Raw genomic sequence first — 13,305 nt, forward strand, 5'->3', positions numbered from 1 at the left:
ACTTTAGTTTTTACAAATAGGACTTTAATGATTAATACATTACTTTATATGCTAAGATTCATAAACACATAAATAGTTTATTTTATTACTAAAGTGGTGACTGAAATAAACAAAATACTCATCTTATGCAAAGGGAATCAAATAATAAATTCCGAATCATACTTGCATGCCTATTTCATTTTCCGCTCAAAAGTTTTTGGATGAGAAACTCCAAACATTTTTCAGAGTTGGAAATCCAAAACATTAGATCTGGCCTGAGCAGGATCAAAGTTTCCTAAAAAGCCGCGCTTCAAATAATCAAAATTCCCGAGTACAAAAACTGAGAAATAGTAAATTGGAATGAATAATAGCAACTTACACATTTTAAGTTTCTTCTTTACTATCAGAGAGTTTTGCCCGTTAGGAGTTTACTTTATACATTTCTGTGTGAAACCCAAACTATCTTTGACAAATAGAGGAATAAATAGCTCATGAGGGTGTCAACTGGAAAAACCCTCCAAATACACAATCAACTTTTGCTTCCTTGGGAAAAGCTTTAGCAGCATCACAAGCATGACGGTGTGAGAAGGGGCAGAAATTTTCAGTGAGGTTGTGGGTTTGCCACCATACCTTTTTGTCGCAACCACCTAACCACGCCAACTGTTTTGCTTCTTAGCATCGAAGGTGGCTCCATCATTAAGCATGTCCTGGGCATCAGTTTCCATTCCAAGCTTGGATAAGGCTAGAGCTTGCATGTAGAAGGCAGTGGGCCATTCAGGCATGCACACCTGAGCTTGCATAGCATCTCTCAAAGCTAGTTCTGGTTGGCCAATCATCAAGTAGCATAGCGCTCGCCTCACGAAGACAGTTCCAGGAGGCACCGACATCATTGATAAGAACTGTATATTTATGGACAATCACATGATAAGATACAAAAAGCACAATTATTTCCATTGCAGAACAAGTTGCCAACAACATGCATATTGTACGTAGACAAGAAAAGTAGAATTTCAACTATAAGGAAATACCTTTGAATAATAATCAACTGCATTTTTAAAATCCTTGTCTCTAAAGGCAATATCTGCAAACCTCTTTACATTCAACATATCTTGCACTTGTTGTGTCCACTCTTGGAATGACAGCTTCGAGAAAGAAACAATAAGAAGAAATCAAACATAAACAAACTGTTATATAAGATGCCAAACATAAATGCATTAAAATATAAAACAGAATAATGGACAAAACACAATGCACATGAAAGAAACTCACTTCATTTTCAGCGCCCTCCTCATCTTTATAGCCTGTTTTGAGCAAAATATCATATACAGCAGTAAGATTCATCCTTGCACAAGCCATTCCAAGAGGAGAAAGCATGGTTGGAAGCATTACTGGAGTTTTTGTTAAACCCATTAAAGCGTATGATGCAACCTAATATCAATACGAAGCCCATACAAGACTCAGTAAGGCTAAAACAAAAACCAGCACGAACAATTAAATATAACGGCATTTCAGAAGTTCACCTCTGTCTCCTTTTGAAGGGGTGCTAGCGCTGAAAGAAGAAATTTGACATCAGGTCGATCTCTAGCCTCATATTGAAGACACGTTGAGGCCAGTTCAACCAATTCAGTCGCATCTTCATTGGCATACTGCCCTTCTAAGGATGAATCCATCACTAGCAACAAATTTTTTCCCCTTATCAAGTCCAAAGCCTGGGGAAGCAGCAACAAGATTAAATGAAATCACAATTTCATATTGCATGCTCATATAAACTCTGGTTTAGCTATAACATGGTGAAATAGAAGCTCAGAAACAAATAACAGGAACACAAAAAGAGGGCTGAAAATTTCTTTTGGCCCCATGATCATGCATAATTATGCATAATTATTTAAGAAAAAAAGCTTCATCATTATAGAAGGTGTAACGTATTAAGTTCCTTATACTGGCATGCAACCTCTTACTACACTTTGCTTTGACATCTTATTTACCTTATCCAAACAACTAGAAACTGTTTCCAATTTGCCAAGTTCTGGACTAAATACGGTATCTTCTTCCCATTGGCTCAATTTGGTTTTGTTATTTGCCAAATGGGAGAGGTTGGGAGCATTGAAACTGATAAGGCAATCACAAAAGACTATCATCCAGCCATATATTATTGACAGCAAAGAAAATCAAATAAAAAATGTTTTGGCTGGGTTTGATTAATTTATAAAGCAGATAACTTTTAATATGCAAATGCTGTCACAGGACCTTTTTTCTTTCTTTTTGAAATTAAATATCATCACAAGACTAGCAAGCATGGTATTATTTTACCTAGAAAAGACAGGTACTCAACTAACAAGTGAAACTCAAAGAAGGTTAAGATAGCAGTGAGTGATCAATGATGAAATAAAGAATGTATCCTACATGGCTTGGAGGGATATGCTTTCCGCTCAGAAGGTCAAGCAGAACAGTTCCATAACTGTATATTACACTCTCCGGGATGACCCTACCTGCATAAATTTAGCCCCTGAAGTGTTGAAATCTAATAGCCACAACCAAGAACAAGAAGCAATAAATCAATAAAATAAAAAAAGAAAAATGCAGAGGTTTTCTTAATTGTTACAAGTGTAGCAAATGCAAGCTCTACCAACTATTTAAAAGATGGTCAATGTTGACGGTAAAATATCCCATATTACAAAGTACAAAACCAATATATCCTTTTCACCATACAACAAATTACGAACCAATAAAAGTACATCTAGTCATAACTCATAATCAATACCTTCCTTGGCCCTTCTACGAAAGTTGACAAAAAGGTTTAATCCAGTGAATGCATTATTTTTCCCACTTCATTGTGACAAATTTGTACGGAAGACAAACTTAGATTTGAATTATGTAAGCTCAACTCTCAATAAGACATTTCTCAGTTGGTGGAATCATCCCGACAATAAGAATGGATTTAGTACATGATGCTCCTCAAACATTTTGAATTAATAAAGCTCACTATAAATTATCAGCAAACTGAATTAAATGAATATAAACTTCAGTTTCGCCACTAATTCTGCACTTAAAGTTTACATAGAAGGAGCAATTGCTTCTATTTAGATAACTATAATAATGGAATATATATCACTGTCCACATTGCAATTAGAAGCAACCATTAAGGCACTGTAAAGACTGATGCTCAAAGTCAACATAGCTTAGACCAAGAGATTTCTCTTTATCTCAATTCTAAGGATGATAGCTGCTTCACGACTGGGGTTTACTTTGGCAGTTAACCCTCAACATTTTGGGTCAGCCATTAGTTTCATAAACTGGCACACCATTTATCCAGAGGTAAGGACCAATCTTACAACCACAGGGGCTCAAACAAGTGATAAAGGTCTATTGCATTTTGCATCTCGATCCAAATCCAGTTGTTATAGTTTTGTAGTATATTCATTGCAATTTGCATCTTGATCCAAATCCAGTTGTTATAGTTTTGTACTATATTCATTGACCGGTTTCTAAATTTTTCAAGTTGGATTACAGGAGGATCTTGACTATTCCTGCCTTGTATTTGTCTTGACAACTCTCTTCACTTTTCACTGTATCAATAACAATTCTTCATTCTTCTCCATTTCTCCCAATAGTTCACTTTTACTCTAATTAATGTCTATATCCAATATTAGAAATGAATATCTGTTTACATTTAAATCCTTTTATCAAATAAAAATCAAAGAGAAGGCATTAACAATGTACGAAAAACTGGCATACCTGTCCTCAGAAACTCAGGTGGAGTATAAGCCAAGTTAGTGCTATAGCTTTTTCCATCTCGACTATTCTTCATAAGGCCAAAACTAGATAACCGTGGGTCGCCATCCTATCATTTAAAAAAAAAAAAGAAAAATTAAGTTGAACAAAAGTCCAGTTGGTTCATAGATAATGCCACAATTTATGCTCCTTCTAGAGATGAATGAGGAATGAACAGGATGAGAAAAGTTTATAAAGAAAAATAAAAAGAAGCAAAAGGATATCAATTCAACATCTTAAACGCTATACAAATTTTCAGTAAACAAGGACAAACATCTCTCTACTATAACAATTTCTAGCCTTAATTTCCACCAATCATTTTTAAAAACCTCTCTAGCTTTGCATAAAGAAGGTGCATTTAGAATATGGACAATTTAAATTTCTCCACTATAGCTTGCCCCATCTGCACTTTCTTGTTAAATCAAATGTAAAAATGAAGTGCACACAAGTTGATTGTCTTGTAAAGATGCAGATTGTGTTTAAATGTGTATATACTACCTCGTCAAAGAGGACTCTGTATGCATTCAAGTCATGATATATTTTTCGGTTTTCCGTGTTGCAATGATCAAGTGCTTGTGCAATGTAGTATGCAACTCTCACACGCATCTCCCATGGCAGTGGCTGTTTCTCCCCTAAAACAAAAAATTTATATTGAGAAAAAGCACGGTAAAAGGGAGACCAGGAATACATGGCCAGCAACAATTTAATAAAATAAGAACAGTCACACTTGCAATAAAACATCAATTGCTAAAAACATTGTAAAAAGGATAGGAAATAATATATTAAAAAAAAAAAAACACCACAGTCCATAGAGCTAATATATTTAAAGGACAAAACATCTCAAAGGAACAATATCATAAAAACTTAAATGAGTAAAATCCAGTACTATTGGTTTCACTATTGAATAACTTGTAGTTTAAGATTAATTTCTCTTTGCGTCTTTTATTATATATGAATTTTTAATTTTGAATATCTCTATTAGTAGATTCTTTGTTACTAACTATCTTTGATTAAGATCAACTTATGGTTTAACCGCCAGAATAAATAAAAATAAATACATAAATAAAATAATTTATTGAAATGGTATGAAATTAGAGGGTCCACAAAAATCAACAGTGGTTATATCCATAAAGACCAAAGAAACATACAGTGAAAGAGATGCTTGGAGAGAGTATCATTAGGCATATACTCCGCTACTAACAGCCGCTCGTCTCCCTCAGCACAACATCCAATCAAATTCACCAATCTGTTGTGTCTCAGCTTCCCAACGCCAGAAGCCTCTGTCTGCCAAAAAGAAGACAAATAAAAATTTTTTTTAAAAAATAAAAATAAAAACTCCATTAATAGAGCATAAATTTTGATTTAAAAATACACAAAGAATAAAAACTCAATGAAAAAGGGGCATACTACAAACTGACTAGGGTCGGGCCAGGCCAGCTTAGACAAGCGCTTAATGGCGACTAAGCGATTGTTGCGGAGCTTCCCTCTGTAAACCACATTGGGGGCCTTCTCTCCACTCTCAGAGACTATCAATGCGGGGCTGAACCCATTTGTGGCCGCTTGGAGATCAGCAAGGACGAAATATTTGAATGCTGGGACTCCATGTTGTTGTTCTTCTTCTTCTTCCCCATTAGCTTCACAAAAAAAAAAAAAAGGAAACAATAACAAATTTTATTGGTTAGAACAAAAAAAAATTTTAAAAAAAAATTAGAGTAAAAAACAAACATTTTGAAAACCCAGAAGAGAAAAATGAAACCTGGATCTGCGAGAGGAGGATCCTGGTCAGGGGAAGCGAGGTGAGCAGTTTTGGACTGAAAGCAGCCCATGAACCAGTGCTACATACCACTTCTTCCTAAACACTCTCAGAGCAAATTTGAAGAGAAAAGCAGTGAATGAATGGAAGTGGGAAGTGGGAAGTGGGAAATGGAAGACTCGGAAGACTTGGAAGCAGAGAACCAAAGAAGTAAGCAAAATCAAAGTCAAAAGAGTAAGAGAGACGTGGGGGGTGGGGGTGGGTCTTTTCTCTGCTGAAGTCGAAGACTGAGGAATAGAGTCACATGACTTTCTGACATCGTCACGTGCACTAAAATTCTGACACACTCTCTTTCTTATTATTTTTATACCAAAAACTATTCATTATATTGTTTGTTACTGAGTCCTCCAACGCCAAAAACAATTATTTTGTTAGTTTTCTTCTATTTATCATATCTATTAAATTTCAAATATATAATAAATTATTTATTAAACCATTTGAATATTTCTTCAAAAAGAAATTGTAAGTACATAGGGGAAATTGATTAGATTAATTGACATTAATAATATTATAATTATTAAAATATTTATTAAATTTATTTATATGATATAAAAAAATTATATGATAATATTTAATTAGTTTATTTTTATAATTAATTTATTGTTTAATAATTTATTTTTTCGTATATCAATCTGATTAATTGATAAAAAAAAAATTATATGTTCATTTTCCATCTTAGAAATTTAATAAGCCAGAAGCCAAAAAGATAATTGAGTACCAAGTCAACATATTATATATATATATATGTGTGTGTGTGTGTGTGTGTGTGTGTGTGTAGGAGCATCTAAAAATATCTAGGCTATTATTTTTAAGCCTTTCAATTATACTAAATTTTATGCATATGTAATCTTCTGGTATAATATATGATCAAAAAGCCTGGAAACACAAGCAGCTAACAACAATTGTATGGTGATAAAACAAACAAAAACAACAACAACAACAATAGTAATAATAATAATAAAAAGTGAAAAATAAAGTAAAGAACATCTTAGAAGAGAAGATTACAAAGTAATAATCTTCTCTTATTAGTCTATATTATATATAAAAGGTAGATATTTTGTATAAAAGTCTTACACATGTTATCACAAGGATACTTAGATTTTTCTTCAAAAGCATAAAAAAAAAATCATTAATTATAATTAAGCTGTCAAACAATTATACTGACATTTTATAATATCATAATATATATATATATATATATATATATTTTAATTTTTTTTATTTTTGATAAAATTGATTGTGTAATTAATGGAATGAATATTTAATTATTAACATTTCATAAAAAAAATCAATTGTATATATTTGATTTTATTTATTTTTAGTAAAATTGATTATAAAAATAACAAAATAAATATTTGATTATGAATATTTTATATAGAATATTGATTGATATCGTATATCTACACTAACATATATCTAATACTTTAGCTAACAATCACGACAATATTATTTGTAGTTATTTGGATAAGTATTATATAGAAAATAATAAAGATATAGATGATTTTGTTGCAAAAAATATATAAATGATATAATATTATTTTATTGGTAAAAAATTTGAATTATCATTTTTATAATATAATTGTTAAACATAATAAAATAAAATTTATATTCAAAATATATTATATAATTTTATTTTATTTACCAAATAAACCAAATACATTTGGATATTAAATTAGTAAATGCCACATTTCAATTGTTTAAAATTTTAATGCTCAATATTTTGGCTATTAGTATTTTATATTATTTTATTTTGATAATTTTTTATTCTTTTATATTTCAGTTTCAATTAATAAGACTTTCTTGGTTTTTATTATTTAATTTTAATTAATTTATTTTTTATGAAATTTAATCATGATTATCTGAATTATGAGCACAGATATGAACCATGCTACAGATTTTCAGTTGAAGATGATAAATCTCATAACCAAGTTGACAAAGCTAAATAAGAATATACTACAAAAACTAATTTGGAAAACAAAAGATTTTTTAAGAAGATTCCTTATTGATTTTTTATTCACTTTTATGTATTGAATTTTTTCAAAATAATGAAGGATAAAAATATGAAAAGGAAAAAATATAAGAGATTATTTAGATAAAGGGCATGCAAAAAAGAGCAAGACTATCATTTTGACAGTAAAGTGATACTGAAAACTTTTAGAATTTGGAATAACTACATTGCACAAGAAGCAACATACATAAATTAAGTGTTTATCCTAAACAATTTAGATTTTCCTTTTTTTTTTCCTTATAATGCCTTTTTTTTTTTTTTGGTTAGAATCTATTGTGCTTGAAAATAATTGTTTTAAGTTTTATTTGGATTAAAACTAAAAAAAAAAAAATTGATTTTATTTTATTTACTATTTTTTTTTTAAATTTTCAATTTACGTTACCTAGAATATTTCCAATAATAAAATGTTTTCTAATAATATATATTATCTTTTTTTTAATTTTCGTTACAATATTTATGTAAAATAAACATGGAAAAATGAATTTTACATTTTAAAATTTAAAAACATTTTTGGCAAATTTTTTGAAAATATTTCCCAAAAAATAGTAAAATTGTATTTGACAAGTATTAAATGTGATTTAATATACGAAAAAAATATTTAAATTAAAGAATTTAAATTGAAATTTTTGAAAAGTTAGATTCAATATAATTTTTTATAACAAAACTAATAGTAGAAATTTTAATCTATGTATATGTCAATTTTCTTGAATTCAATACATGATAACAAATTTTAATTCAAGTAAACGTAATAATGATGAATATAATGAAAAAAATAAAAGAGCTATTTTCATAATTTTCTTAAAGATTATGGTAAATATTTTAAATAATGCAATTAAACATAAATAAAAAAATAAAAGTTATTTGTATCAAAAATTAATTTATTTGTCTAGGTTTATTTGTCTAATATTATATATAATTCCTCTCTAAATATTAATTAATTGTAATTTATATAGATATATCATTGGTTTTAAAAAAGTAAAAAATACAATAACAAATTAAGAAAAAGACACTTTCCACATGAAAAATAAAATATTAATAATTTTTTAAAAAAATGATATAACTACTGTTTTTTGACAGAAAGAAAAATTACATTATATAATTCACCAAATAAATTATTTTATATATGATATTAACATTACAGCATACAAACCAATTAATCATTAATTTGAAATTTTAAAATTTAAAATATAAAATTGTTGACCTTATATAAATTTTTTGTTTTCATAAATTATAAAATTAATTGTCCATATTGAATGACTATTAATTTAAAACTTTAAATTTTTAATATAAGACTTTTTAAATTTTAAAATTTAAAATTTTGGCTTATATAAATTATTTACAAGTATTATTTGCCAATAGTAAATAGTATGTTAATTTAAAATAAACAATTTTAATATAAAGCTATTCAAATTTTAAATTGTACGTATTATTATAATGAGTAATTAATATAAACAATTAAAAAAATATATATTAAAATATCAATTATGATATTAAAATGTTAAAATTTAAAAATTAAAAATTTTTACCCATAAGAATGAATATTATTAATTCTAGAATTTTAAAATTGATATTAGTTTTCTTTTTAACTAAGTAAAACATAAGATAATAAATTATGAACAAGTACTTTTCAATTAATCAATTAAAAAAACTTAAATTACTTCATAAATATTAATTAAATATCATTTATATAGGGTTAATATTACAATTGATAATTAGATTGTATTTAATTTCATTTGGAATTTTAAATATAGAAAAAATAAACATAAAAATAGTCAACTATTTAAGGCATGTTAGTCCAAAATGCCCAAGTTATGTTTTTTTTTTTTTTTTTCTCCTCAGTACTCAAAAAACAACTTTTTAAATAGTAAAAATAAATTTGAAAATTAATTGTCAAATTAAAGAAGCTTGAATAAAGCTACTTTTATTTTTTGATATGCAATAAATAAATCTGAACAAGATAAGTAATATTTTTTTGAAATAATAATTATTTTTTTGAGCAAAATAAAGTTTGAATAAGTCTAATTATTTATTTTGAAAATAAAAATTTTTCTTGAATGATAGGTATAAATAATACTAGGTTCATAATATTATGATTGAAAAGAATGGTGACCATACACAATCATTTTTCAAATTGACTCAAATAATAAAGGAAAAAAATATTATTTAGACTAATGGCTTGATTTTAGAAATTAGAGAAAATCTTCATTCACCGTTTAAAACAATATTTATGTTTTTGTCAAGTTTTAAAAGTGTTTACTTATAAATAGGCTATGAAGCAAGTGGTGTTTTATTTCCTAATCAATCAAACATATAACTACTAAACAATATTTTTTTTTTAATTTTAACGTTTTATAACATTTTTTTATTCTCTAAAAAAATTATTGTTATTTTTATTGTCTCACTTAGCTAACTAAATTTATATTTAAAATGCTTTTTGTTAAAAGATATTTAAGATTTTTTTTTTTTTTTATAAATTAGTATAGGCATCTGTTTTTGTCAGAATTATTTTAAGTAATTTTTAGTATTTTATTATCATATTTTCTTTATTTTTCTTATTGAATTTAGAATGGTATGCTCACACCTATTAAAAAAAACATCCAAATTTTTTTATTTTTAAAAAATTATCAAATAGTATCAATAAAAATTACAAAATTGAAAATCATTTTAGGCTTTGGATTTAATCTTTACTCATAAAGAATAATATAGTTTATTAATTTGAATATAATTAATTATTATAAATAATTTTCGAAATCATTTATTGCGGTTATATATATTGTACATCGCACAAAATTAATGCTAGTATATTATTAAAGTAAGATATTCAGCTGAAGTGTTTTGCCAAATGACAATTAATGGGGAGTTATTTTTCCTCTAAAATTTTATTAATATATTAATTTAGATATAATGTTTTTAAAAAAAATATGTCAAGTTCCAATATTTAATATTTAATTGTAGATAATATAATTATTAAAATTAGAACAAATAAATTTAAATCAAAAAATTGATAATTGTCCATAATCATTTAACATATTAAATATCATCTATAATTTTCTACATCATGTGTCAAGTTCCAATATAGATAATTAAGAGCAGATAATATTTTCAAAAATTAAACAAATAAATTTAAATTGAAAGATCGATAATTATCTATAATTTTAAGATTAAATATTAAATATTATCTAAAAAGTATTGATTATTTATAATTTTAATATTTAATATTCAATATTAAATTGTCTAATACCTAATATTTAATATAAAAAAATTGAAAATTTTTCATGAAAATTTGTTAAGACATGATTTTTATTAATTATAGATATACACGTACAAATAATTGTAAATAGTAACAATGAATTATACAATGTAACGAAAATTATATAAAACTAATAACCATCAATTTTGATTTGTAATTATAATTAAGTTGACTACTCTAATTGTAATTCAATCTTGAATCTTAACTATTATTATATGCTTATTAGTATGCTCAATTTATTTCTTTAATAAGAATGATTATATTATTAAATAAATATTCTACAATTTAATTATTTTTGTAATTATATTATTATATTCTCGAATATAATATATAGATAAATTTGAGCTTACATGATAATTATTTAATATATTAAATCTAAATTGAAAAATTAATAATTATCTATAATTTTAATATTCAATATTTAATATTTGATAATCTAATATCTAATATTTAATATGAAAATTAAAGATTTTTAAGAAAAATATATCAATGCATAATTTTTATTAATAATAGATATACATGACCAATGTTAAGACATTCTCGGGTTTTTATTTATTTTTATTTTTGAAAAAATTCACCAAGATGACAAATGTTTTGAAGTCTCTACTCCAACCTCAGTATTTTTTATCTATTTCCTATATTTCTCTCTTCCCTCTTTCTTTCTTCCATGAAAACTTATTGTATCTATTTGCTTAGTTAATTGTTTTATTATATTTTTCAATATTATATATTTATAGAATAGATTTCTTTCTCATTTAGTTTAAGATCTCTGGTTTAACTTTTATACAAACAATAAAAATGAAAAAGAACAAAACTAAAGAGAAATAAAATCAAATTTTCACAAAAACGAAGTAAAATAAAATGAAACATGAGTTTAAGTATGGTGAAGTGTTTTATCAAAAAAAGAAGAAAGAGAGAGAGTAGCTATCATATATAAACATGGTTAGTTTTTTTTTTTGGTTTTCTCTACTTAATTGTATATATGTCTTCCTTATGTCCAATGTTTGTTAATAATAGTTAAAATTTGTTAGACATTCAAGTTAGCCATAAAGCTTAGGGGAAAAAAAAAATATATATATATATATATATAACATTAAATTGAACATAACTTTAAGTTATGTTGGTTTTTTCATTTCATGTTTTTTCTTCTTCTTCCTTTTTTTTCTTTCTTTAAGTTTAGTTGTTTAAAATGTTTAACAAACTATAATTACCATATGAAAACTTACTAGAAGCAAATTATGCACAATTAGATGAGGAACACAAATCAAAAATTAAAACTCAATCATATTACCAAATGATACTGTAGAATAGTATAGGCGACCATAATAATTAAATGGTGGAATAACTGTATAATAGTATGCTAGAATGATAGAATTACTAGAATTATGCTAGAATTACTAGCAAAGAAAGAGTTGTGACAAGGTATTTTTACATCATTCTCAAATGTTGGATGATCTTCATCATATTGCTTTTAGACTGTTCTATACTACCATATATATACACAGAGAGAGAGATATATTCCCATTATGATAATAATTATATTACCCCGAAATTTTTTTTTTTTTGGAGTAAATATATTCAGAATCTAAGTGGAAAAAAATCGTGAAACTTGTGATCATGTGTACAATTAATTGAAATTATGATATAAAAAAGCATTGACTGGGTTATAGAATGTTTAAAAAAGAAAAGAAAAAGAAAAGAAATTGGGTTATAGAAGTACATATGTTAAAGCATTTGAGAGCTATATTTTTGGGCAAGCACTTAAACCCATGGCTCAGCTTCTTTTGGGCTTCTTCAAAAATAACTCCTTTTGGGCATCTGTGCTGACCTATTCCTTAATGAAGTCAGTCAAAGTCATACTTAGAGGGCCGGGGATCTTCTTTTTTTTTTTTTTTTTTTTGGTGGGGGGTGTGTTTAATAAGGGCCCGGGATCTTGTAACCCCACCCTGTTTCCAATTTTTGTTTGTAATGCCATCTTGTTAATGATATTCACCTATAAGAGAATTTTTTTTTTTAATTTTTAATGAGAGATCAAGCATATATATCTATATATATATATATTTTTTTTTAATTAACAGCGAATAAGCATACGATATCAACTATAAATGAATATTATGATAGTCATTTGTATTGGAAAAGAGAAAAACATTTATCCATTAGCTTTATAAACAGATTTTCAATTTAGCGTTAGGGTTAGTGTGTGTATATATATATATATATATATTAAATGCTTATACAGCTTAATTTAAAGCACAGGCCAATTATATACAGCTTAATTAAATTATTTTTTTCAAAAATAGAAATCTAAAATCATAAACACTACCAAACGATCGAGTGGAAAGTCAAACTTTTAGGCAAATGATAACAAAGTCAAGATTGGAGACTGGGAATCTTCATCATAACTTTCTACCAAATACATCAAAAGAAAAGAAGGCGATGGTCTTTGGATCACTCATTTACAACATCAAAGTTAGCAGACTTTGT

General features: G+C 26.6%; 1 protein-coding gene across 1 annotated transcript; it reads right to left on the reverse strand.

Moving 5' to 3' along the window:
* Positions 1-270: 270 nt before the first annotated feature.
* LOC125422820 (serine/threonine-protein kinase BSK2) lies at positions 271-5,742 on the reverse strand. The gene is made up of 10 exons (XM_048474977.2): positions 5,507-5,742; positions 5,158-5,384; positions 4,899-5,034; positions 4,249-4,382; positions 3,715-3,820; positions 2,383-2,468; positions 1,500-1,688; positions 1,249-1,407; positions 1,008-1,121; positions 271-878 (listed from the first exon to the last, which is right to left on the reverse strand). The coding sequence occupies exons 1-10, from the start codon at positions 5,574-5,576 to the stop codon at positions 627-629; spliced, it is 1,473 nt and encodes a 490-aa protein (XP_048330934.1). The 5' UTR covers positions 5,577-5,742; the 3' UTR covers positions 271-626.
* Positions 5,743-13,305: the final 7,563 nt, after the last annotated feature.

Source organism: Ziziphus jujuba, chromosome 5 (genome assembly GCF_031755915.1).
Source record: "Ziziphus jujuba cultivar Dongzao chromosome 5, ASM3175591v1".
Taxonomy (NCBI): domain Eukaryota; kingdom Viridiplantae; phylum Streptophyta; class Magnoliopsida; order Rosales; family Rhamnaceae; genus Ziziphus; species Ziziphus jujuba.